At 31.5% G+C, this 26,808-nt stretch overlaps 2 protein-coding genes across 9 annotated transcripts; both read right to left on the bottom strand.

The window, feature by feature from the left end:
* Positions 1 to 1,294: 1,294 nt before the first annotated feature.
* On the bottom strand, positions 1,295 to 3,933 carry LOC106760002 (F-box only protein 13). Of its 7 annotated transcripts, none has more exons than XM_014643434.2 (2): positions 2,726 to 3,933; positions 1,295 to 2,592 (listed from the first exon to the last, which is right to left on the bottom strand). In XM_014643434.2, exon 2 carries the CDS (start codon positions 2,579 to 2,581, stop codon positions 1,337 to 1,339), a length of 1,245 nt encoding a protein of 414 aa, XP_014498920.1. In that variant the 5' UTR covers positions 2,582 to 2,592; positions 2,726 to 3,933; the 3' UTR covers positions 1,295 to 1,336. The 7 variants fall into 7 exon arrangements, with proteins under 7 accessions (XP_014498920.1, XP_014498921.1, XP_014498922.1 ...); XM_014643435.2 differs by having other exon boundaries at positions 2,730 to 3,933; XM_014643436.2 differs by having other exon boundaries at positions 1,295 to 2,877; positions 3,101 to 3,933.
* Positions 3,934 to 5,595: 1,662 nt separating this feature from the next.
* On the bottom strand, positions 5,596 to 11,192 carry LOC106762704 (ubiquitin carboxyl-terminal hydrolase 18). 2 transcript variants are annotated; one of them, XM_022780910.1, is made up of 12 exons: positions 10,573 to 11,192; positions 10,177 to 10,378; positions 9,732 to 9,820; positions 9,561 to 9,646; positions 9,317 to 9,479; positions 9,083 to 9,206; positions 8,434 to 8,591; positions 7,259 to 7,343; positions 6,800 to 7,012; positions 6,624 to 6,685; positions 6,249 to 6,492; positions 5,842 to 6,028 (listed from the first exon to the last, which is right to left on the bottom strand). In XM_022780910.1, exons 1-12 carry the CDS (start codon positions 10,860 to 10,862, stop codon positions 5,981 to 5,983), a joined length of 1,764 nt encoding a protein of 587 aa, XP_022636631.1. In that variant the 5' UTR covers positions 10,863 to 11,192; the 3' UTR covers positions 5,842 to 5,980. The 2 variants fall into 2 exon arrangements, with proteins under 2 accessions (XP_014502226.1, XP_022636631.1); XM_014646740.2 differs by having other exon boundaries at positions 5,596 to 6,492; positions 10,573 to 11,190.
* Between the last annotated feature and the right edge of the window lie 15,616 nt (positions 11,193 to 26,808).

Here is a 26,808-nt window from a genome sequence, read left to right as displayed (position 1 = left end):
TGCTAAATGATATGGTTTTGTATTGCTTATTGATTATGGTATGTTTAGAGACACCATTTTATTTTGTGGTTATGAATATGAGTTTAACATATCTTTATCAGGCTCTTTGAAACCGTATTAAAAGCAAATTTATAAATTTATAATCCTAAAGGAACAATATCTTATCAATATTGTGGAGTATGTAAAATTTCTTAGTTTTGAGATTTTGTTTTTCTCTCTTGTTATCTGGGCTTTAGGCTCACTGGGCCGAATGTAAGCCCATTAACTAACGGCAGTTTCTTCCCGCACCTCCATGACTCTCTTCTTTAACAACCAATATAAAGTAACTTTGGTTTCCTTTAACAACAAATTTAACCTGAACTGAATTCAATAGAATGGCAGATGCTAAAATTCAGACAGTAAAATTCAATCCAACAAAGAGTAACAGTAGGAGATTTTATTAATCTAGTTAAATACTATTAATATGTTTTTAGGCGATGTGAAAATTTCAGCACTAAATGCTGTTCATTATAAGCTTGGCACAGTATTTATGCTTCAAGTTAGACCTGAACAACTGGTTCAAAGTAATAAAGTAATTTTAACAGTGAAAAATTGGATTCCAGTTAGCAATGTACTAGGTGACAGAAAGAAAATGATTTGGGTGTTGTGCTAATGGCAATATAACAGAACTTCTTCCAGTACAGTCATCAACTGTTGAAGCACATTGCATGTTATCATTTAACTTTTCTTTACAGATTTTACTAAACGTAGGTAGTTTCGTTCAATCTGGTTACAACTACAGTTTTTCTTTCTTTATCATTTTGAATCAACTCATAAAGTTCCCAATAATCTATGCTACAAATAGAGCAGCATATGTACGTGAGACTAGCTTGTTTAGAACACTCGCTGTTTTCCCATGTGAAGCAGGTACCCGTCAGCTTCATTCACTGTCATATTAACAAATGGATATCCTAGATATATACATTTGAAAACTTCATATGTTGAAAATCTAACACGAAATCCAATCCTATCAAGAAACAGAAGTTAAGTTGAAAAATAGCATAAAAAACTAAGTATAAATGTATTATCTCAATGTTGGATCAGATATGACAAGTTTTCCTATATGCTGAAGTAATGATACCTCAATCAATATATCTCTGTAGTTTTTTTCTTTCCATTATATTTCCCAGCAAAAACAATTTAATCAATGAAAGAAAATCTCAATTAGGGATGAATTTCTTGGTTAGTCTCCATTTCTTCCATTAGCTACCTATTTATATTTAAAAACTAATGTAAAAGTGTAGAGGAAAACATGTGCTAAGGGATCAGAAAAGGAATGGTGATTATCATAGTGAAGTCATACAGAAACCTCTATTCGAGGCTCAAATGAAAAGGCAGACATAAAGTCTATGAGTTCTCCATTTATGCAACATTTTGGCAATTCAAGCCACTTGTTGGTTTCCAAATCACACAGAATATAAGTGCATAGATCAGGGGAGTTCAAGCATATCAATATTTGGTTTCCAGCTCCAACACAATTGATGTCTGCTTTCTTTCCATACCACTCATGAGAATCTGCTGCAGGCATTGCCGCGATCTGATGCCACCCTCTGTTAGCCTCATCATATTTCCATACTCTAAGAGTTGCAGTCTCCAAGAATTCTGATAACAAAACAACTAGCATCTCCCCATTGCACTCTACAACATCAATGGAATACTCACTAAAAACAGGTAACAACCTGGGGTACTCAGAGAAGCACTTGCACGTCAAATTGCATGCTACCACTTTCCCTGAGGAGCTAAGAAAATACACAATGTCTTGGCCATCTTTGTTGGTAATAACTGATGAATATTGCTTAGAGGGGCTTCTCTGCATGTTGCTTGCCACAACAATTCCAGCCTTGCTGAGGAAGTACACAACATTGTCATCAGTAGAATCATGTTCCATTGAACTGTCTTCTGTCTTTCTCCTCAAAGCAATCTCATCATCCCAACAGCCAGATCTTGAATCGTAGACTTTGAACAAGAGATTTGGAAGTTCACCGAAGACTAAGACAATTTTGAAGGAGAGTTGGTCTTTGCAAGCTGTGCTCATCACAATGGCATTGAGAGGTTGATGCTGCGGGGCATGAAGTGGGGGAAGTTCTGTACAAGATCCTGTCACGGGGTTGCTCACAATGAAATTTCCTGATAATTTCCGGTGGCAAATCAAGCCACCAGAGGCTGCAACCGGCATGCAGTTTTGGTTAGATTCCTCTTGCAGAAGAGGTGGGTGGTTTAGTCTCTTCCAAGCGCCCTCAGCAGAATCAAAGATAACAGATTGATTAAGGTTGGGAGCAACCATTAAAAACCAAGGATCCCTCGAGGGAATGTGAGAGCAGGCAAGCTTGAAACTGGCAGAATCAGCAACCGATTTCCATCTTTTGCACACAGAACTTAGGCGAAAGAATGTGGAAGTTGGAAGCCATGAAAGTATCCTTTCAAAGAGATCTTCATTAAGGTCATCCAGAGAAAAGGTGTTGAAGAGTACACGATTTTCATCTTCCGGGGACTTTCTCTTCAAGCTTACAACACTTCGGCCACACTGATAATTACATTCCATTGGCAAACAATCTGTGGAGAAACAGCAAAGAAACAAAAATGTTACCAAGCAATCAACTTTTCCACTGCAAGCCTATACCATACTAAAAAATTCCTACTCACAGACGTCAAAAAAGGGAATGAAGATTTCGAAATTGAACCATACATACAAGAGCGGCCTTGAATTAGTTAATAATCCAGATGAAATCTACAACGCCAAAAGTCAAGAACATCACGACCCTTTGTTCCCCAACCCCTCTCCTACCGTGGCATTATTTTAACTTCAACATCACGATTCTTCTGTCAAAAATTGCAACACTGTCGAGCTAATAAATAGTTTAAAGACTCTCATTGCATACAAAGATGTCTGCCCATTCAAACAATACTTAAAACAAAAAACAGACAAAAAGAATCTAAAAAAAAGACAATTTTGAAGTGAAATCAAACACGTTCAAGACTGCAGGTAAAGCAAGTGGCTAGAACACACATTAAAAGGTTCAATCAGATGAAAAAAAAAGAGCAAGCAAGAAGTAAAGGGTACCTGGTAGAAATTGAAAAGAGTGTTTGGTAGAGAGTAGTGTGGGTAGGCAAAGAAACAAAGTGAGTGTGTTGCAGAATAGAAGACAAAAGAGAAAGAGGGATGGAGATAGGGTTGGATTGAAGGGTGTTTTGAATTAATACGAGTGATGGGTGGATAGGAAAAAAGCGAAGAGAGCTGAACAGTAGGAAGTATGTAGGAAGCTTCTTTCGTTGGAGTTAGATGGTTGACACTTCACACTCTCATATGTGGATGACACACCTCACCTCACACAGCCTTTCCCTTTCAATCTCACATTTCCCTTTCAATCTCACAAAACAAACTGTGAAAAAAAAACAAAAAGATAATTTTTTTTTCAATTACTGAATATTGTAACAATAGGAAAAATGAAACAAGAGATAGCTATATGTTGTTGACTCTACTCTGTAAGGAATCTAAGGAGGCCTTGGATTCGGGGGTTGGAAAATGGAAAGAGTTGGTGAGTAGAGTGCAGACACAGACTCACACATGACATGACACACATGAAAAACAAACAAAAAACTGGTGGCACATGTACCAACTTTAATCGTCGCTACAGAGACACAGAGAGTGCCTAAAAGAAAGAGAAAGGACGAGGCAGTGAAAATTGTCAAAGGGGTCTTGTTGTGTTGTTTTTGTCTCTCATTGGTCTCATTTTTGGCTCCCAAACCCAAAACAAAGAAAAAAAATCAAGTGGCAATTAGCAACCCTGTATTTGCGCTTCCTTTCGCTCCTCGTTAAACGAATCTTTGTCTTCTTTTGCCCCTCATCGGACGGACCCAACTATGCTACCTCAACAACTACAAGTCAATGCTCTTTCTCCGATGTCGCCTTCACAACCCAACCCTTTCTTTTTTATACTATAAAGTTCACGGCTTTGGATTATATTACATTAAATTGAATTAGTGGGTTAAAATATTATATATAAAAACCCTAAATTTAGATCTTTTTCTTTTTCTTTTGCACCTCCTCGTGTGTGCTATCTTGCGCCTGTCTCCATTCTTCACATGATGTAACCTCATTTCTCTCATCTTTGCTCCTCTCTTTTTCGCCTCATAAATATTATAAATTAAAAGTTTTCATCACTCTCGCAGAGATAGATGCAGTTGACATTAGTTCTTTTCATAAATTCGGCGGGTTTGCTTTTTTATTTATTTAGTTTTATACTTTTTTTTTTCTAGAAATTGTTTTATGTGGTTGTAAAACATCACTGTCGTGGAAAAAAATTAAGTTTTTTTTTTATTCAGCGGTTGTTGGAGAGAACCAAAGAACGCTGATATGAGCTGTTTTTTCCTGTTTGTTTCCAGGTACTTGACAAAAGAAGAGGGAGTACTGTGGTTCAGAGTTCATTATTTTTTTAAATTTTTTTTTATTTAAATAAGTTTTAAGACTTTCTAAAATTTGTTATTAAATTTTTAGAAAATAAATTATATTAAATATCTAAAAATGTTATTTTTTTAATTAAAATTTTGTCATCAAATAAATGGGTGTGGTATGTTAAGATATATAACTAATGGCCATGAAACATTCATTTAAATGTAAAACTGTATAACTTCAATTAAAAGATATAAACTTTTAGAAATAAAAATAATTAAAAATATCCGTATGATAAACTTAATTAAGCCCGAATTTTTTAGCTGGTCATACTTTTTCCCCTATTCCAAGCAAGCAAATGCTAAAAGAAAGCAGAATAAGAAAGATGTTTCAGTTATTAGTCCCTTTCAAAATCTTACAGAATTTATGTTATTTGTCTTTTTCGAAAGAAACTGAAATAACAGTGCGGTGTCTTTATGTTTGTTTTTGGAATAAGCCCCCAATTATAGTATAATTTTTCTCTGAAATAGATTTTTTTTAAGTAAACACAATATGCAAATAATTTCTTAAATATTAAAAAAACACTGAATAAACGTCTCTTATTTATAATTTGTTAAAATTATTTCATGTGTTTAGCAATATAATTTCTTTTCATAGTTTTTAATTGATTTTGATAAATTATTCGTATTATTATTATTTCAAAAAAATTACTATATTTTATAATTTATCTTTCAAATTAAAATATTAATATCCGCTATTATTTTTTAAACAACTTTTTTAGATTATTGTTTTACCCTTATTATTAACTTATTTAATTTAATTTTAAATAAAACATTCACTAATTTTATTGAAAAACAATGACTATTTTATTTATGTTATGATGAAAAAGAATAACATAAACATTACTTGAAAATTAATTTATTAGAAAAAATTGGATTGTAAAGATTTAAAAAGTACAGATTTAAAATTATAGAAGTATGTAATTACCTAATATTAAAAAATGATTTAATAATTAGTCATGTCATTATTTATTATTTTACAACTTTAAATGGGTTAATCATCTAATCTTGTGAAGCAGTTTGAGTTTAAGGCTATTTTACCAAAATAACTTTTACATACTTGATCATAAAATGAAAACGTAGGACTAGGTTTTTTTAAGTACTAGGTAAAGAAAAACCAGGAGGTCACTATATGATATAATGAGAGAATCCACGTAGAAGTGTTACAACGAGAGATCCAAGGTTCCAACAAATAATGAAACCCCAGACAAAAATTTCCCAACTCACCCTCCTCTTTCTGATGATGGGATAATCAAATTGATATTAACAAATGACAAAAACAGCTGCACCTACATTATCAATTTATTCCCTCATATTTCCACTTCCTTAACTCTGTTTCCTTTGTCATCTTCATGTTTGTCGGAGGTTGTTGTTTCAGTCAAAAAAGAATCATCACAGTCTTCCACTGGGACATCATCATATTTGTTTGCATTCACATAACCGTTGCTATGATCTGCAAAGCCATTTGCTGTTACCATGCTTTTAATCGTATCTACCGGCTGCTTTGAATCTGAATTTTCCCTTGCATTTTCATAATCCACTGAAACACAAGAGTATTTATTAGGCAAAGACGAAGTAGGACTCGACTTAGCCAAATCACTGTCATCTTGCTCTTCCATGCAGACTGAAATCTCTTCTAAAACAGATGAGCATGTATTTGATCCATCCGAATCTTCTACGTCCACCATATCTTTATCAGCTTCAGAACCGTGCATATACGATGATTCAACACCGTTACAGACAGAGTCATTACCATTTACCTCAATAATTTCAACATCCTTCGACTGCTCTCTTTTAACTTCGGAGTTTATTTCACTCAAAGGCATGTTTTCGCAGGGAACCATAAATTCTGGACTACTGTTAGATGGAGAGGACTCACATCCTCCACTGTCAGTCTCAGTTCTCGATTCCGGGAGGCATTCAGCATGTTCAGTTGAGCTAGGCTGCACTTCTGCTGTCTCTGAAGAGACTATACTTTGAAGTCCTGAAGCTCGAGCATGAACCCTGTTATTATATTCAAAGAAAATTGAAATGAAACGAGGTTAGCCCGAGTTCAAAGAGTATCTCATCTTGTCCTTTATGCAACCCATGAAAGACACAAGAGTCGTCTTTTTAACTCATGGTCACTAGCATACCTGCTATACAACAGCATATAAGCGCTCTGAGAAAGCACCTCTTCCAACTCCACTCCAACGACCTGAGCATCATAATCGAATTCCAATAAGGGTACTTGAACTTCAAACACACCATGGATTACAGTAAACCAAAAAGGAAAATGTTCAAAGTTGCATCAAGAGACAAAAAAATTTACCTTCCAATCATCTATTCTATACCAGTTCCCACTGAAATCCTTGATGTAGCAGATGTAATGACCAAAAAATGAAGCATTTAGCATATCAATATGTACCACGACAGCGTATAGCTTGTAAATATCAGATCCATCTCCAACTTCACTCATGTAAGGGCTAAGGTCTAAAGTCTCTGGGAAAGCTACTCTCTTGTTAAGTTTCCCAAACCTCCCACTCTGCTTGCTCACAACAACACAGAAAAACTAAATGAGAAAAATTGTCAATTTCAAGAAACACTCAACTCTTAATGTGATGACAAAGTATGATACATAGTGAAGGTATACTGACATCTAGACAATTTACACCACATGAGGAACATTTTGTGAAGGAGAAATTATAACTAAACATAAGAACTCATATTTATATTGCTTACAGCATCTATCAACAACTCAGCAAAACTATCTGGATAAAATTAGTCAGACCTGAAATCTTTTCAAGGCAATTGTAAGAATATTTGGAGCTCGTTTAACTGTGAGACGTTTCCATGCCTTCACATAGCCCTTGCACCTGCAAACAGAAAAAGAAAAGTAAGAAAAACACTCAGTTAAAATGCCATTATCTATCGGCCAGACAGCAAAGATTGACTAGGAATAAAGCCAAATTATAATATATAAGTAAAGTGTGATCCTTATATTATAAATTAGTTTTATAGAATTGAGTTAAATATAAACCCACTTACTAAGATGGTATCATTTACAACCTATCTTATTCAAGTTCTTTGGGGCTATTATGTCACCATTATAAAACTTGTTAGATTATCCATAACTATTTAATCTCAAACTCGAAATGTTCATTCCTTGACTTGAGAGAATATGTTGGAAATCTTAAATCAACTAAAAAGTAAGTTCATATTATAATATATAACTAGGATGCAAATCGATTTTGTAAAACTGAGTTAGGCATTAAACACTAATGTTGGCATTCTAGATTTCATAACAGAGCCAATTTTTTACCATACAAATTCCCTACTTACAAGTTGCTCTCCAAATTTAGTGCCTCGGCTGAGACATCAGAATATATACACAAAAATTAAAAACCAGATAGATAATTAACAAAGACACATTTAAAAATGAAATAAGTTGACCCAAAATTGCATCATAATCAGGACAAAAACAGAAATAAATAATTTCAGATTTTTACAATTCAAAAACATTATGGTTATTGAGAAAGAACTAAGAGCAGTGAGAGAAAATGTGTTAAAGACACATTTAAATATGAAACAAGTTGACTAAATTATAGTATAAACGGGGAAAAAACAGAAGTAAATTAATTTCAGACTTTTTTTCAATTCAAAAGCATATTATGCTTATTTAGAAAGAATGAAGCAGTGAGAGAAATTGTGTTAGTGTTTATTGATTGATCTGAATTTAGTTATAGAATAACACCAATAGGCTAAAAACTAATCTCAAGCCTATTAATCAGTAATTGATTATTCTAATCTAATGAGCAAATATGGATGGTCAACCAAATATTCTAACACTAATTTAGTATTATTCTAATACAGACGTTAATATTATAACAATGATCACTTTTGAAGCAAAATTTCTATACAAGGTAATAAAATTTACCATACTTATATTTTTCCAAGCAACCTTACCCGTCACATTTATACATATTATCCCCATGAAGCCACTCTTTGGCAGTAAACTGGTCCAGACATTCCTCCACAGAAGCAGCATCTCCATGAATTTCAACTGTCAAATCCATCATATTTTCATACTGATTAGAATTCTTCTCACATTCGGTACAAATCACCTGTTTTTTTAGCAAAAAACATAACAGATGGCAGTGTCAGCAGCATCGATGATCACTCAAAGAAAAAGGAAGGCTTAAACATTTAAAAATATTCAATATGCAACAAGACTAATCCCTGCCAAGATTCAAAGAAAACTACATTACAGGTTGAATCTGACTCATGGTTAGAACTCAGCCAGTCAACAAAAAAAACTATCCCCTTCTAAGTCGCTGTTCAGCTTTTTTCACTCGCCACAATTGACCAATTCCAGGTTACGTACGGGTTAAATTGAGCACCTAATTACTCTTTAATGAAATATGCAATATAATGTATCCGCCCACCATTTAAGCTTCAAAAGTGGCTAACATAGTTTTTCTAGGTTTACGCTTTTACTGGCAAACATACCCAAAATTTTGAAACATATTTACTTTAAAACTGCCATTTCTTTAAAATACATAAAAAAAATACTCAAACCAGAAAACTCAGATTTTGGTCGAGTCAGAAGTCTAACCTCAGATTGAAGGTGGCCACCAAAAATGTGTTGGATAAGAGTTGTTTCCTGAAGCTTTGGAGGAACAGCTTTTTCCCCACCAAATTCATCAAGGCAAACTGATTGCATGGCATCAATGGAAAACCTACAAACATCATTAACATATTGGGAAAACCTATAAGACACACCCTTCAAAATAGTTAATCACAATTTATTATGGAAAGTCAAATAACGCTTATTCAAGGACAAAGGAACCTCATGAACTCGTGTGCATCCTCTTGTCTTCCATAACCCAGTGTACCACCAATATTAGGCAAACGAGACAGAATATTCATTGGAGAAAACGCTTTAGAACTTAGCCTTACTTTTTCAACATGGGTTTCAAATTCACATAGAAAGCACCAATCATTATGACAGCCTATAAAGCCATATGCAAACGAGTAAGTATAAGGAATAACCAAGATCCACCAAAAATTAAAAGTCTAATTCGTGACATTACATTCACTGCGGTGCCCCTTCTCCAATAGGTAGGCAATAAGTGGCCTTGTGAAAGAGAGGCATTGAAGAACCACATTTGCAAAGCAGCTGCACAAATTTACATTGCAAGTTAAATTCCACAGAATCCTCTAATTCCAATTTATCAGTGGTATAGCGTGTAAAGAAGGTAAACCTGTTTCCACAATTTAACAGTCCACAGGGAGGAAATCCTGGCTTGTCCCAGTTAAACAAATTGACAAAATCAACATAAGGAAAAAGAACCTGTAAACCCAAAAACAGATTATTTGAGCGCAAAAGGCAGAAAACATAAAGATTCGACTCGGTGAGGAATGTATAATGTAATCTTACCAATATACTCATAATTTGAAAAACATAGAGAAAACTACGGTCATGTTTGATTTCCTTCTTAACTTTTGGTTTTAAAACCTGTTTTCTAAACCAATTTAACGTTACCCAGAAATAAAATTGTTGTTAAAAATCTATTTTGAAAATTGTTTCCAAAAAACAGAAATGCCCTAGAGACGTTGTTCCTTCACCTCCTGTCTAAGCAACCTCATTCAATAGCATTTTAAAAACTAAAATCAAATTTTAAAAATAGAAACCAAAGACACTCTTACATCCTTAAGCTGCTTGATAGGCCTGGAAATTCCGCGACCACATTCGGGAATGAGAGCAATTGATGTCGTACTTCTATTCACAGCAGCTGAAGCTTTGAACCCTCGATTAATTAATCCAGATTGTGAAACTCCTTGCTTTTGAAACTCCTTGCACCTCATCTTATGGTCCGATTTCCAGTGCGCCTGTTGGCATGCTTGTGAACTGAAAAAACCAACCCAAAGTAAATTCTCCTTTCAATTTCATTCAACTCGGAGAAACACAAACACACAATCAAATAAATAAAAGTCAATATAAAAAGGTCAACCTCAAATTCGCAGCAACACTGAGAAAACCGACAACATAAACAAATCAAACGTTGTTAAGAAATTATATTATTGCCGTTGAAATATACAAACCAGTAACGAACGGATTTGCATCGCGAACACTTCTTGCTGCCGGGGTTGCGACAAACGGCGCAGACAGAATCGTCCATGAGAAGACCAGGCATGGCGTCTTGGCGTTGGTTGTGGTGGTGGTGCTGGTGTTGGTGTTGTTCCCCTTCGAAAGTGGCGTCAACCTCGAAGTACTTGGAGGCGGTGTTCTTCACGAGCGCGTGCAACCCCATCGCCAAGACGAACGCGGAGAAGACGAATTGCAGGAGCCATTTGAGATCCCATGATGATGAGGAGACTCCCGAGACAAGCATCTACGATCACCCTTTCCGCGATCTCAAGCCTTTTCATTTTCTTCTCTCCATCACTGAACTCCTTTTCCTACATATGTGGAAAGCCCGATTGGATTGGGGCTTTTCGCTTCAGATTCTTTTTCTTCTTCTTGGTGTGATGGTGTTGTGTAACAGTCCCTTTTATTTTGTGAAACAGAACAACTGCAATTGAGGAACAGAGTTTCGATAAAAATAAGGTTGGAGCGAGATTTTGTTTAGTAAGTTGAGTTTTGTTGCCTTTTTAAGTCGTTGTGACGTGCTTTTGCGGTTTCCTCATTTGTTTGCCCTCTTTCAGTATTTCCCTTTTCTTTTCCTTTCTCCAAACACAGTTATTCGCTACACATTAGGGCGGTGCTATACCTTAAAATTTATTTCTATTTTCTTAACAAAGATATTCGACAATATAACCGCGTTTGGATACGTATTTAAAATTATATGAACAAAAAGAGAAGAGAATGATGACCCAAACAAAGGTTGTTAAAAGTGTTTTTCTGGTAAACCATGGATAGGAAACGATTGAGAAAATAGATATGTAATATATGATACCTATTACATATAATAAAAAAATTGTCATTAATTTTAATTATTTTGATATTTACTGAACAAAACTTTAATAAGAGTAAATATTTTTTGTTGAAGTTCAATTTCCACTTCTTTAAAACGACTAACGATTTTGTAGAACATGTTAAAACAGATTTTCAATTATCATAATTTCATGAAAATTCTAAATAAACTGAATCTCTTCTGTGTAAATTAGGATGACAAAAATATTTACATAGATAAAATAATAAATAAATATTTTAAATAAATATATGTAACTAAAAATTAACAAGTTTGATATATGTATCATATTATTTAGACGTGTAAGTGTTAAGTCACTTGTGAGGTTGAATTAGGCTTAAATCCATTTTCTAACAGTAAGTATCTATTATTTTTTTAAAAAAGTTAAAATTATATTTTATTAAGTTAAAATTAAATTTTAATTTATATTTAATTTAATTTATATCATATTTTATATTTTTATAATTTTATTCTAAATTTTAGTTTAAAAATATATATTAATTTAAATATTTATTAATATTCATATAAACATATTTTTTAAAACACGCAAATACTTTTTAAATCAATCTTTAAACACTTTATTTGTTTGGAGTTATTGTACTGTTTACAAAAATTAGTCTAGATAGATTAAGGATTATATTTATGTTGATTTGAACGTGTTTTGAACCAAAGAAAAGAGGTGATTCGAAGGATGGATGAATTTTTTCATCTGTGTAAGAGAGATTTGAGAGTATTTGGTGCGAAAATTCATTCCTGCTGCTCTTGCATGTTTATTTTTTTTATCCCTTCAAGTAGTGATTTCATGACAAGCTAAACCATTTTTTTTTTGCAAATTTATTTTATTTTTATAATTAATTTTGACTTTTTTTCTCTTATAATTTTTTTACAAAATTTATATTCTTAAAACATTAATAATATAATTTTTTCATATTAAAAATTAAATTTTATTTTTTGTTTTTTATCTTCTTATAATAATTTTTACAATTATATATAACATTAACAATTTACAATTTTATATTATTTTTACTACTGAGAATATTTTGGTAATTTTTTAATTTCTATCTATTAAACAATTTTTTATTTAAATTATACATTAGTTTTTACAAATTTTACTTTCAAATTCACTCACTCACCTCCAAATTTCATCAAAAAAAAAATCAATTCACTCTCAAATCTCCTCAAATTCATGAACTCACTCCCCTCCAAATCAATTGTCTAAAGTGAACTCATACTAATTGATAGTATATAAAGAAAATAATTAAAATAGTAATTTTTATATAATAATAATTAATCTGAATTATTAAATTAAAATAAAAAAATTAATATACTCAAAATTTTAAATTGCAACATGCATAACTTTCCGTTCATTAATCCCAATTATTATATTAAAATTAAAAAATGTTAAAATACTCAAAATTTTAAATTGCAACATGCATAATAATTTGTTCATGTTTTCTGCATAATAAGTTTTATCATAATTTTAATACGGTCTTCAGACTATATATATATATATATATATATATATATATATATATATATATATATATATATATATATATATATATTATTTTTAGTTTAATCTTACTATAACTCCTTATTTTTTTCAAAATTTTAAATAGGTCTTTTTCTTTTTGACGTATCAATTGGGTCCCTGTTAGTATAAATTTGATTCAATTAAAATCTTGCGCTTATATTGTTCAACCAGTAATGACACATGGCATTTTGGTTCAGTTTTTTTTTTTTTTTAAATTGCATAGCTGATAGCAAATTCATATAAGGGCAAACTTGGAAGGATAAAATTATAAGTGTTGTGACCTTTAAGTGGGAAAAAAAATTGGGGAAATCGCGCTCACTATTAGGGTTGGTATTATTAGGATTTCTTTGAAGGTGAAATGACGTTCCTTGTTCGATTGCAAGCGACAAGGTTCCTTCTTCTAAAATCACATAAATCTTATCTCGTTAGAGTTTCTTTGAAGGGGAGAATCGCATTCTTTAATCCGAAGAGACAGACAATAAATTACAAAAGTCGCATTTTGCTAATAAGATTTATGTGATTTCAATGCTACCAAGATTTATCAAGTATTACTAACAATAGAAAATAGATATATACTCCTCAACATCAAGGCTTCAATGCCCATTTACTTGCACCTAAAAATCACTATAGAAAAATGTAATAAAAAGGAAACAGGAGCAGAATCAGACGCATTTCCATAATAGAACTTCTCTCTAGCAAACAATAGGTCTCCTTCAATCTGAGTAATGATGTCTGTTGTAGCTACCTTCAATCTCAAGACCATCTTCCACCTATATCAAACACAATGAACGGACCAAATCGTATATCCCATGCCATTTCATTCAAAACCGTTCATCTAGCTCAATCTCAATCTCTTGCTCAACTTGTAACCCATCAGTAGCATCTGATTTCCTCCCTGGTTGAGAGGATGCTCAAAGGAGTTTTGCAGCAACAACGTCTCGGTGATGACCCCTGCTTTTGGGTCGCGCTGAATCAGGGTGAGAGGAGCACTTTGATGCTGCAACCGATGGAGTCTTGGCTTGTGGCTCACGGCGGTCGGGCTTGCCCAAGCGGCGACCGATGTTGTTTTCAGACCGAGAGGGTTCTCCCTCGCACACGAAGAAAAAAAAGCAGAGAAGATCTGACGTCTTGGATGGCATTGCCTCCGGCGATGAACGACGATGATGGTAACAACTTAGCCGGCGACCGGCAACCGGCGATTGCTGGTCTCGCCAGTCATAGGAAGTATGCGTCCCAAGGATCGTTTTCCTTCGAGCACGAGAAGAGCAAAAGGGATTTGACGCCATGGCCGACCATGGGTCCGGCGGTGAGCGGTGGAATCGACAATGGCTTGGGCGGCGACTCGCGAAGGCCGGTTCGGCGACGACGGCGGCGGGCAAGCGGAGGACATTCTGCAATTCGTTATCCATCTCTTCAAACTGGGACTTTCCCCCTTAACCCTAAGAACCCCAATTTTTTTTGTTTCAGTTTCATATCAATTAACTTAAATTTTTTTATCTTTCCATTTTGGTTTAAATACCTTTTTAGTCCCCAAGTTCGAGTCTGAATTTTCGTTTTGTCCCCGGTTTCAAAAATGAAGCCCTTTGATCCTCATGTTTTTAATTTTGAATGCAATCGGTCCCTTCTGTTAAATAGATGCTAACGGTGTTAAACGTTAAGTGACTGTGTATGTTATGTGGCAACAAATGTAATCATGGCAATGAGGTGGCAGCATATGTGGTGTTTTAAATGTGAGAAAATTTAATATATTAGTTTTTTTATTTTAATTAGGCCAAATAAAATAACTATAGAAAAGAGGGGGAGAAGATTCGTGGCGCGCGTAGACGACGGTGGTGAGGAAGCTGGAGCGACGCCGGTGAAAGTGGGATCATGCGAGATGAGCGGGAGAGGAGACCACGGTGCGGAATGGTTGTCGAGAGCGGTAGTAGTGGGCAGTCTCGCCGGCGGTGCCCTCGTGAGCGAATCTCAAAGGACAAAAGTGTTGTTGCTACGGCCATGGAGGTTGTTGATCTGGGTCGCGCGAAGGGGATTTGCGTGGGACTGCCATGGCGATGCGGCTGGGGTTTGCGTTGGCTTACGGAGGTGCGGCGGTTGCACACGACGGCAGCGACAGGGACGCGATGGCCGTTGGATAGGAGTGGCGGTGCATATGAGGCACGCCCCCAACCCTAGGCTAGCACGGGCAAAGAAAGAGGGTGAGGTCGTCGCGACCTGCGGTAGCTGGCCGGATGATGGCGATGACGTCGGCAGGCACCTCAAAATTAACATTTTCATTTCCTTCTCTTCATTGTTACAGCCATGTCATCGCGTTTGCCACCACCTTCGCCTCACGCGGCGATTTCAGCCATCTCGCACCGACGAGAGATGATTCTCTTCTGGGTAATCGGCGGAATTGATGATTGGCTCAAAGAAATGATCAAAGCTTTGATTCCCTTCTTGGAATTAATCTTGGATGCTCCCTTAAGCTTCACACCCTTCCCAGGTTTGCTATTTGGAAAAAGATTTTTGTTTGCTACTCCTTCGGTTAAGGATTTGGAACTAATCTGAATAGGTTGAATTGTGTTTATGCCTGGATTTTCTACAAATTGTGAAATTTTTTTAGAAACCTCAGTCCTATTTTTGAGAAACCTCAGTCTTAATTTTGCTGGACCGACGGTGTCCGGAGCTGATGTCTTAGGGAAAGAGATTTGACATCGCCTTTTCGGTGGCGATGGGGTTGGAGTATTTGAACCACACGTGTGAGCCTTCGGTGATTCATTGGGATATAAAGTTAAGTAATGTGTTGCTGGATGAGGATTTTGGAGCGAAGATTGGGGATTTTGGGCTTGCTAGGGTTAAGGCGGTGGAGGATCTAGGAATGGTGGAGGAGGATAAGGAAGGGGTTATGGAAATTGGGGTCAAGGAGTTTGGGGTGATGGAGGAGGGGGAGAGTGTGAGTGTGGTGGATGTTGACCGGTCGCCGGAGAGTTGTCTTGTGAGGGTTGTCGAATACTCGGACGCGTCGTTGGTGGGGGTGATAAGTTGAGTGTGGTGTCAGATGGATCCTCTAGAGTGTTGATAGTGAAAATGTGAATCTAAAAATACTTAATGGATTTATTTGCTGCCACGTCAATTACTATAGTCCACCTTATTGCTACGATCATATTTCTTGCTTACATGACATACATAGTCACTTAACATTTAACGCGGTTAGCATCTACTTAACGGAAGGGTTCGATTGCACTCAAAATTGAAAACATGGGGACCAAAAGGCTTCATTTTTGAAACCGTGGACAAAATGAAAATTCAGACCCGAACTTGGGGACTAAAAAGGTATTTAAACCTTCCATTTTACCCTTTCCCTCAATCTGATCTCCTTAAAAAAAATTTAAATCAAAACTTAATTTTAATGTCACGTGTCATTATCATTCAACTGAGTATGCCAAGTTGTCAAAAATTAAACGGTAGTTAAATAAATTTGACGGCAAACTTTTAATTGAATCAAATTTATAATAATAGAGACCCAATTAATATGCCAAAAAAAAGAACCTATTTAAAATTTTAAACTTCTAATGAGATTAAACCTTTATATTTTAATAAACTTTTATACTATGATAAGTTATTAATAGATTTTAAATTGTAAATATAACTACCCAAATATTAAAGTTTAATGAGATGTTGACCATAACCTTATTTAAACATACATGATATATAAAAAACATTGTTTAATGATAAATTAAAGAATTCTCATTCAATCAAATATCCATACAATATTTAATAAAGTTAATTAGTACAACTATAATTAATAAAACACATGCATTACACATGTGTGTTTACATTTTTTATGATAAAAAAATTATAATTACAAAATAAATATTTTTTTTTTTAGGATTTTATTACGAATAATTTTTATTCATTCTATAAATAATATTTTTTATAAATAGTTATTTTAGTTAGAAAATAAGATAAAATTAATAAGGAAATTATTTTAATTAAAAATATATAAGTATTTATTAAAGAATAAAATTAAAAAAATATATATGTACAAAAAATAAGTCCTTTTATACAATTATATAACATTAGAAACGGCGTCTAAGTTTTCAAAAAAAATATATACATCACCTTAAATTATATATAAATTTTCAACATTTTATATGAAAATCAAATATTTAAACTATTTCCTAATTAATTATTATTGTAATAACATCTATTTCAAATTTTACTTAGTCATATGACTAATTCAGTAAATGAGTAAAAAATGTTATTCATATTATTACTGTATTTATTATCACGTTTTTTTTATCACTTTAAAATACTAACCATTTTTTAAATTAATTATAGATTTAATAGTTTTTTATTTTCTTATAATTATTTTATATAATATTTTTTATTATTTATTATGTAATTTTTTATTAAACATAATTAATATGATTTCTTAATTTAATTGATGTTGATATTATTTAAAAGTAACGACTTATCGATTTAAATAACACGTAACACCAGTGTAACATAATCTATTAAACAATGTCAATTTAGCGAATGAGAATATATTAACTATTCTAACAAAAAAAAAACTGCATTAAAAAAATAAATAAATCCAATAATTTTAATAAAAATTAAAAAAATCTATTAAACCTTAACAATGATATGATTGTTTAAAGAATATCTTATCAATCATATTACCTGTTTGGAAGATCATTACATATCCACGAGATTAACAATGATGATTACACAGCTAACAATAGTTTATAAATTATACAGTTCTTACGTTAAAATAAAAATATTCAGCAAATAAAATTACCATATTAAATTTTAACAGGCTTTTCATATAATAATTATATTCAGGAGACCAAATGTATACTGATATTTATAGTTGTTTAATTTAATTTAATACATATACTTTTAATTTATTTTGTTATAATTAATTGACACGCCGATAGTACATTCAAATATATAGAATTTCTCATCCATTAATCAAATAAATCAAATGACTAACTAGTTTAGAGTTCTTAAATAAGAAAGCATAAGTGTTTCAATATCGTCATTGACATTCTGGTTATTTTTATCATTTACTTTTTTTTATTAAATATTATACCCATTTTCTTTGCAAACCTGAATATTTACCACTTTATTATTAAAATTTCATAGATTTTATCATCTTAATTTCACTTTTTACACATTTTATGTATGGTAACATGTCGATTCTACATGTTTGTTCAACCACTGTTAGAATATTTTGTCATCAGTTATTATGTCAAGTCACAAGTCAATTAATGATAAGTGACTGTCAACTATTAATAATAAATTATTTGATAAAATGTAAAAAAAAAAAGAAGTATATCTATGGTAATAAAAGACATTGGAGAAAACTTTAATGATAAATTTCGCAAAATAGTGTACTTGAATAGCAAAATATGTAACTAACAAAAAAAAATACACACTTATATGCATAAAGTTTTTAATGCAAAATGTATATATATATATATATTTATATAAAAAAAAACTTTAAAAGTAACAAGAAATCCCTAAAAAAATTTGTTAAAATTTTCTATCGGGTTAAATATATTTTTAGTCCTTATACTTTGGGGCGGTTTTGGTTTTAGTCTATTTTCAAACTATGGTACAATTTAGTCCTTCAACTTTAGAAAACTCTGGTTTTAGTCATTTTTACCAATTTTTTTAACTTTATTTGTTGTTTCAAACACGTTTCATTATAGCATTTGGATTGTTTACATTGTTTGACACATTTTTGCTTCAATGTTAACTAAGAAACGTGCTTGAAACAACAAATAAAGTTAAGAAAAATTGGTAAAATAGACTAAAACCAGAGTTTTCTAAAGTTGAAAGACTAAATTGTACCATAGTTTAAAAATGGACTAAAACCAAAATCGTCCCAAAGTATAGGGACTATATACATATTTAACAATTTTCTATCCAAAATAAAAAGGTGGTAAGATAGAGTTTATTTTTAAGATTGAAATGAATGTAGGTATGGTTTTGAAAATTGGAATAATGTGTTATCTTTTGTATGGTGAGAAATGAAAATCATTAATAGTGTACTATAACATATCTTACTCTCCAACTACTTAGATATAATTACCACCTAAATCTCACATAGGATTAGTTGTAATAATATCTACTTTCTAAGTTATTAATTGTGAGAGAGAAAAAATACAACATCTACCATTGTTTATGAGCCAAACTATGTTTTTTATTTATCATGATTGAATTAGCTTCATAGACAATCGAATGCATTTCAACTAACCAGAACGTTGTAATATTCCTAATAACCAAAAGTCATTTTCAAAGACAAAGTGGTAAGTTTAATATTTCAAGAGGTGCAGAAGGAAAATACGGGGTGATAAAAATTCACAAAAAGAGTAATGACGGGCCCAAATGCAATCACTCTTTGTACCTATGGATCAACAAAGGCGCATTCTACTTTTCCATAAAAAAAAATACACCATATTCAGTTACGGTAAATAAAATAATTTATTAATGAAAAATACTGTAATTAAGCCCAATTATAATATATAAATGTGTAGAAGTAGTAGATGAATTAGATATAAAATATAAGGAAAAATAAAATAAAAAGATTTTTAAAAGCAAGTTGCAGAATTTGTTTGATAATTTGATTTGTATTATTAAATTGAAGTTAATGCATGTGAGCATTGTTTAGTTGGAAGTGCATTTGATAACGATAGATACGAGTTTTATCAATTATATGCGGACAAACTAAAATTTTACTATGCACCAAAACCCGGAGTGCTGTTTTCCACTATATTTTGTATTCATTCCCTAAATTAACCTTCTCTTCCAAATACACACCCTTTTTTTTTAATTAAATTCAATTTTAAATATATTACACTTTTTTAATAATGCAATTTTTTTTTTTTTGATATCAATATGTTAAATATATTGATTTTTATGATAATTAATTTAAAATTATATTTATTATTATTTTGACCACATTCAATAGTTTAATATCATTTAAAAATCAAAATGAAATATAGTTTAAATATTTTTTTATATTTTTAAAAAACAAAATTATAATAAAACTTTACAGTAAACAATATTTCAAATGTATGATAATTGTTTTTAATAATATTATACTATGTATTTATATTCAGAATACATTATATTTTTTTATGCAATTGTAATAACTTGATGAAAGTTTGATATTTATATATATATATATATATATATATATATATATATATATATATATATATATATGGGAATTCTTGAAAATTTGTCATTTCAAGAACTTTCACTCTTAAATTTTTTTTTCTATTATCAATGTAAGCCATTGTTCTTTTAAGATGAATAATTCGTAATAATATTATTATAAATTTATAAAGTAAATATATTTTTCCTTGTTATTTTCACTTTTTTTATTGCCAGATGTAGTTTCCTATTTAACTAAAATTATTTAGTTGTATTGAATATAATATATATATATATATATATATATATATATATATATAATTATAATTATAATTATTTGATTGAAATTTTATTATTTTTATAATACATTAGGGATAATATTTAATATTTTCTTAATATATCATATGGACGCAATAATAAAGTGGTAATTTCAGACCGGTCAGAATTTTGGGAAAGAAAAAAAAAAAAAAAAAAAAAAAACTCTTTTCTTACTTATCAAAGACCTCCGTTGCAAGAATTTTGTGATTATACCATACGTGAGATTAAAGTTAAATAATACAATTAAAAATTATTGCAGAGCGAAATAAAAATTGTGGTATAATAAGTATGTTAGGTTAAATATTTATTATAAAGTTACAAAATACGATTTTAAATTTATTGAAATAATTATAATAGAAAATATATGGATTTGAAAAAGTGTTTTTAATATTTATAATAATTTATTATTTTTGCATATTTTACTTAAATTATTGTTTCATCAACACTTTTTTCAAAGATTTAAAACTTAGGTAAGAAAACCACCTTTCTCCTTGTTTTTCATACCATTCAAACAAATCACTAAAAGAAAAGAAAAAAACAAGTGAAGTAGACTAATGACTGATGAACCATAAATATTTTAAGACAATCTGCATATTAAGGATATTGTCCAAAGCTATATCATCTTGCCTCACTCCAAAATGTTAATCATGTTTAACTTATTAAATTAACCAATGATCAATCATTTTAGACTCAATCCTTAATTAAATCTTATCTAACGTTTGTACATGACATAATTCTCACGCATGGTATAAATTGTTAAAAATAGATGATATAAATCAAGTTTACTATGATGTTCAAGTTCAATTAACGTTGTCCAAGCTTAACTAATATTATTAATCAAGTTTTTTTATGACGTGACTTCTAAGTGATTTAATCTAAGAGAACACTTCATATTTTGAAAAAATGTATTTTTGTTTTTCATTTTATTTTAAATTGTGAAAACAAATATTTAAGTTTTCAAGAGCTATGTTCGTGATAGAAAATTCAAAATTTAAAAGTTGAGCATTTTGTTTCTTTAAAAGTTGACGTTGCTTCTCTTGTAGTTTTATTTAGGCTTAAATACCTATTTAGTCCCCAAGTTTGGGACTGAATTTTTGTTTGATACCCGGTTTTAAAAGTGATTTAATTAGGTCTCCAGGTTTTTTATTTTGCTTGCAATGGATCCTTTTGTTAAGTAAGGTGTAATGGTGTTAATTTTTCTTCTCTCTCCTCTGCTATTACTAACATATCTTTATCTCTCTTTCCTATTTCTCTTCTCTTTCCATTACAACATCATTATAACTACCTCTCTCTCACCTTTTTCTCTCTCATTATTTATTTCTTCTCTCTCTCCTGTGACACTTCTTTCTCTTTATCTTTATAACTACCTAAAAAAACAAAGATGAAAAACATGGAAGAGTATATATCAAGAATGAAATTACAAATATACGTATGTTGCTTTTTGCATAGCCTTCATAGCAGTTCTCAATGCATCAACTGTTTCAGTGGTAGCCTTGGCACCTTCCAACATTATCATCTGTAACACATTGTCAGCAGAAAATATAAATGATACTCCACGCACTGAAACATTATCATACCCAAAATTGTTAGAACTAGTGTGGACGGGCTCTCTTTGAGAGAAAAAAACCAGTAACTAATACAACCAATCCTCAAAAAGTAAGATTTCAAAAAACAGACAAAAAAAAGGAAATACCAGTCTTGAACAAGCTGACCCGTGTGAACTAGTCATGCATGGTTCGCATAACTGATTGAACGAGACCCTTCTACTTTCTTTTGAAAAAATTAGAAACTATTTTACATCATATTGATTATTCAGTTCCAATTTTAAGACCAAAACTGACTTATTCTTTCCCTAATTTGTGAGATGAGAGACAAGCAAGAGCTTGAAATTCAATGAGTTTAACTCTATTTATTACCAGACGTTTCACTTCTTCCATCCCTTTTACCTATTCAATGACACTAGTATATTTTCATGTATTTTTATAAAAGTATGCTAATATTCGTATACTCTGTTAAAATTAATTCTTATTAATATAATAATAATAATAATAATAGTAATAATCTTTACACCTTTCTGCCTACAACTTTTTCTTTAATGATTCAAATGACTATTCACGGACTGTAGTTTCAAAAACATTTGTTGCAGCTACTAAATTTAAAGTGCATTCATACCTGGTCATGAATACGCAGCTGAAAATTTCCAAGATGTTCTATTTGTTGTTCATATAGAAATTAAAAAAAAAATCATAATGGATTAATACACCATTGATGGGTGAATTGGCTCGCATTTTAAAGAAATCATACGTGAGGGCATAATTTTATTTTCAGAAAAAAATGCATACAAGCTTATCAATGTAAGTCCAGTGAGAAGTGGTGATACAAATGGCAAGAGTATTGGGGTAAATATGCTGCATCTAGGGGAGTTACACACTCCAGCTTATCAACTACATTTCTGATTTGTTTTATTTTTATTTTTTATTTTATTACAAAAAGTTGAACAAAACATTTATTGATAAAATAATTTCCTTTATTATTTTTTAAAATTAATCTGGCATGTGCCTCTCATTTGTCACTAAGCTAATTGTATCAAAATTGCCTACAACACATAGGACTTCCCAACTGACATGCACATCCACTGAAAAGCATTCTATGGTTGGCTCATGCCGTATCATGGCTCCAAATAGTGGAATTGTCAGATTGCCACACTTGAAAAAAATGAGGTTGCAGCAGCAAACAATCTGGGTGAGGGGGAGGTCATAGAAACCTTTTGAAAGAGACCTTATCATTTTGTTGTGTTGGCACGGGAGAGAGAAGAAATAAATAATGAGAGAGAAAAAAGGTGAGAGAGAGAGGTAGTTATAATCATGTTGTAATGGAAAAAGAAGAGAAACAACAGAGGAGAGAGAAGAAAAATTAACATCGTTACATCTTAGTTAACGGAAGGGACCGATTGCAAGCAAAATAAAAAACTTGAGGACATAATTAAATCACTTTTAAGACCGGGTATGAAACGGAAATTCAGCCCCAAACTTGGGGACTAAATAGGTATTTAAGCCTTTTATCTACGATTAACTAATAATACTATATTTTACTAATAAAATTAAATATAAATAAAATTTTAAACTTGTTTATAAACTATCATTATATTATAAAATTACAATATTTTAAACTATTTAATAAAACATATACTTTTATAAGTATATATAAATAATATTGATTCTAAAAGTCAGTTAAAATTTTATAGTGTGACTAAATCTACATTCACCTTGACCTTAATCCATTTGAGAGAGAATTTTAGAGATTGGGTCTTATTTTTAACCATCTTAGATTTCACATAGGATTAGGTGTCATAATATCTAATATCCAAGTTATTAATTGTGAGAGAAAAAAAAATACAATGTCTACATTGATTAAGATCCAAGCTATGTTTTTTATTTATTATAGCCACATTCAGTATTGAAATTTTCGTTGAATTAGCTTCGTAGAAAATCGAATGCATTTCAACTTACCAAGTTGTAATTTCGAATAATCCAAAAGTCATTTTCAAAGACAAAGTGGTAATTTTAAATATTTCAAGAGCTGCACAAGGAAAATATGGGGTGATAAAAATTAAAGCTGTCAAAACGAGTAATTCAGCTTGACCCGGCCCGGTCTATCACGGGTTGATCACTTAGTGAGTCAATCCAACTTGACTCATTTATTAGGGAGCTGAAAAAATTCGAACTCGGTTCAATCCACCATGGGTTGATAGGTTAAACAGTTGACTCACTTAATTATAAGTTTTAAAAAAATAAAAAAATATTTTTTTAATTCAAATCTAAATAAATTTCACTCTAAAATGATATTAAACTTCAAAAATAATTAAAAAAATAATATCATACAATCTAAGCGTAATAAAAAAACAGGCACAAAAGACGAACAAATAAGTTTTTAACATTGATAATTTTTGTATCGTTTGTCTATTAAAGTCTTGAATAGATAAATCTACAATATAATAAAAGAAATGCTAACTAATAATTTTGAAATACAAAATAATAAATAATTAAATTAAAGGTTTAATAGGTTCGGAGGTCCCTATATTTGGGGGTTTGTTTCAATTAGGTCCTCCAATTTTGGAAGTGATCAATTAGGTTCCTAATTTTGTCAATTTATTCAATAAGACCCTTTTCGTTAACTGCAGATAACGCTGTAAAGTTTTTTAACATGTGACACGTTGATGCTTCCAGGTGGGACATTTTCAAGTGCATAGGTGGATTAAAATTTTTTAAAATTATTGGCAAATAAATTAATAAATGAAAATAAATCAATAATGAAATTAGTAAACATATTAAAACTATGTTTCGTGGGGTCAGGTAGGTGGTGCTGCAAAAGAGGGGAAATCTGCGAAATTAGGGTTCTTGGCTGGGTTCGTGGATGAAAGCAGAGAAAAAATGTTCTGCTAATCAGATTCGGCCGGAGCAGCTTATCGTCAATGGGTTGCCCCTCAAGCCGGATGAGATGGCCGAATTACTGGGATGCCTGCTACCTCCGCGTAAACTGAAACCTGGTAAATATTGGTATGACAAAGAATCTGGTCTTTGGGGAAAGGTGATGCTTTCATGCTTTATTACTGAGAATATTTCTGTTTCAATTTTGTGATCCAAAGAGTGGCTCAACAGTGGGAATTGCTCTTGAGTTTCCATCAAGAGACTCAACTTTTGGCAATTCGTATGAAACTGGTGGACCAACATATTCCATAGCTATGGAGTAATCAAGATTAGAAGCATCGTCAGGTATGGAAGCACCAAGAGGAAGCATCTTCTTCATTAATTCCCTCCAACTCTCTTCTCTGTTTTGATCCATATTCTTCGTATTCACAAACTCGGACACCCCTTAAACTTCAAACCATAAGTTCCTCAATCTTCAGCTTCAGATATTAGTACTGTAACTGCAAGTTACTCTCTAAAACAACAAATCCAAGATCTTGTGACTAGATAGAAATCAACACATATCTTCAGGAACATTCTTACATAATAGTTGCAGAAAGATAATAATAAAACATTTGTCAGCTAAGAACCCTAATTTCGTAGATTTCACGGCGTTATCTGCAGTTAACGGAAAAGGTCTTATTGAATCAAATTGAAAAAATTAGGGACCTAATTGATCACTTCCAAAATTGGAGGACCCAATTGAAACAAACCCCTAAATATAAGAACCTCCGAACCTATTAAACATAAATTAAATTAGGTGGGTTGCTTAGTCAATCCGGCTCATCGTTCAATCCACATGAGCGAGACTAAAAATTAACCCACATAAAAAATATTACATTTTTTTCAAACACCTGAACCCATGGTAGACTGGATTAACTCTCAAGTTACAGTGCATTGATAGTACTAATTAAAAATTAACAAAAAAAAGTAACGATGGGCCCAAAACCAATGTTCGACACATGGGCCCAAATGCGATCACTTTTGTACCTATGGATCAACAAAGGCGCATTCTACTTTTCCATAAAAAGAATGATACTATATTAAGTTGCAGTAAACAAAATAATTTATCAATTAAAAATACTGTAATTAAGCTCAATTATAATATCTAAATATACACAATGTAGAAGTAGTAGATGAATTAGATATAAAATATAAGTAAAAAGAAAATAAAAAAAACTTTTTAAACGAATTAGTTTGTCTGATGCAGGTAGTGGGCATGAGTGAGAAAAGAAAGTTAATTAGAATTTGATTAGTATTATTAAATTGAAATTATGGTGAAGTTAATGCATGTGAGCATTGTTTAGTTGATAGATACAAGTTTTATCAATTATATGCGGACAACCCAAAATTTTACTATGCACCAAAAACCGGAGTGCTGTTTTCCACTAGATTTTGTATTCATTACCTAAATTAACATCCTCTTCCAACTCAACACTTTATTTAATTCAATTCAATTTTAAATATATTACACTCTTTTTAATAATGCAATTTTTTTATGAAAATATGTTAAATATATTAATTTAAAAGTTATATTTATTATTATTTCGATCGCACTCCATAGTTTAAAATCATACAAAAATTCAAATCAAACATAACTTAAATATTTTTTCTGTATTTTTTAATGACAAAATTATGATTGAGTTTATGATTTTAAAACATATTATATTTTGAATATGTGATGATTGATTTTAATAATATCAGTCAACATGTTTATCATAAAAAAATAATTTTTTAATACAATTATAGCTATAGTGACTCTAATAATATTTTGATATTTAAAATTATAGACAGGAGTTCTTAAAATTTTGTCATTTTAAGAACTTTCACTCTTAATTTTTTTTGTAAGTCATTGTTTTTTATGATGAATAATTTATAATAATATCAGGAAAAGAAAATTATA

The sequence above is a fragment of the Vigna radiata genome, chromosome 5, assembly GCF_000741045.1.
Source record: "Vigna radiata var. radiata cultivar VC1973A chromosome 5, Vradiata_ver6, whole genome shotgun sequence".
NCBI classification, from domain to species: Eukaryota; Viridiplantae; Streptophyta; class Magnoliopsida; order Fabales; family Fabaceae; genus Vigna; species Vigna radiata.
Note: the sequence above shows the minus strand (reverse complement) of the source record. Positions and strands in the feature narration are given on the sequence as shown.

Bases quoted from the DNA above. Each gene is read 5' to 3' on its own strand.
- LOC106760002 (XM_014643434.2), bottom strand. From the start codon at position 2,581: ATGGAATGTAATTATCAGTGTGGCCGAAGTGTTGTAAGCTTGAAGAGA.
- LOC106762704 (XM_014646740.2), bottom strand. From the start codon at position 10,862: ATGCTTGTCTCGGGAGTCTCCTCATCATCATGGGATCTCAAATGGCTC. The intron at 10,379-10,572 runs GTTTGTATATTT...TGGTTTTTTCAG, and splicing joins TGCAAATCCGTTCGTTACTG to TTCACAAGCATGCCAACAGG. The intron at 9,647-9,731 runs GTTTACCTTCTT...AAATTTGTGCAG, and splicing joins CTGTTAAATTGTGGAAACAG to CTGCTTTGCAAATGTGGTTC.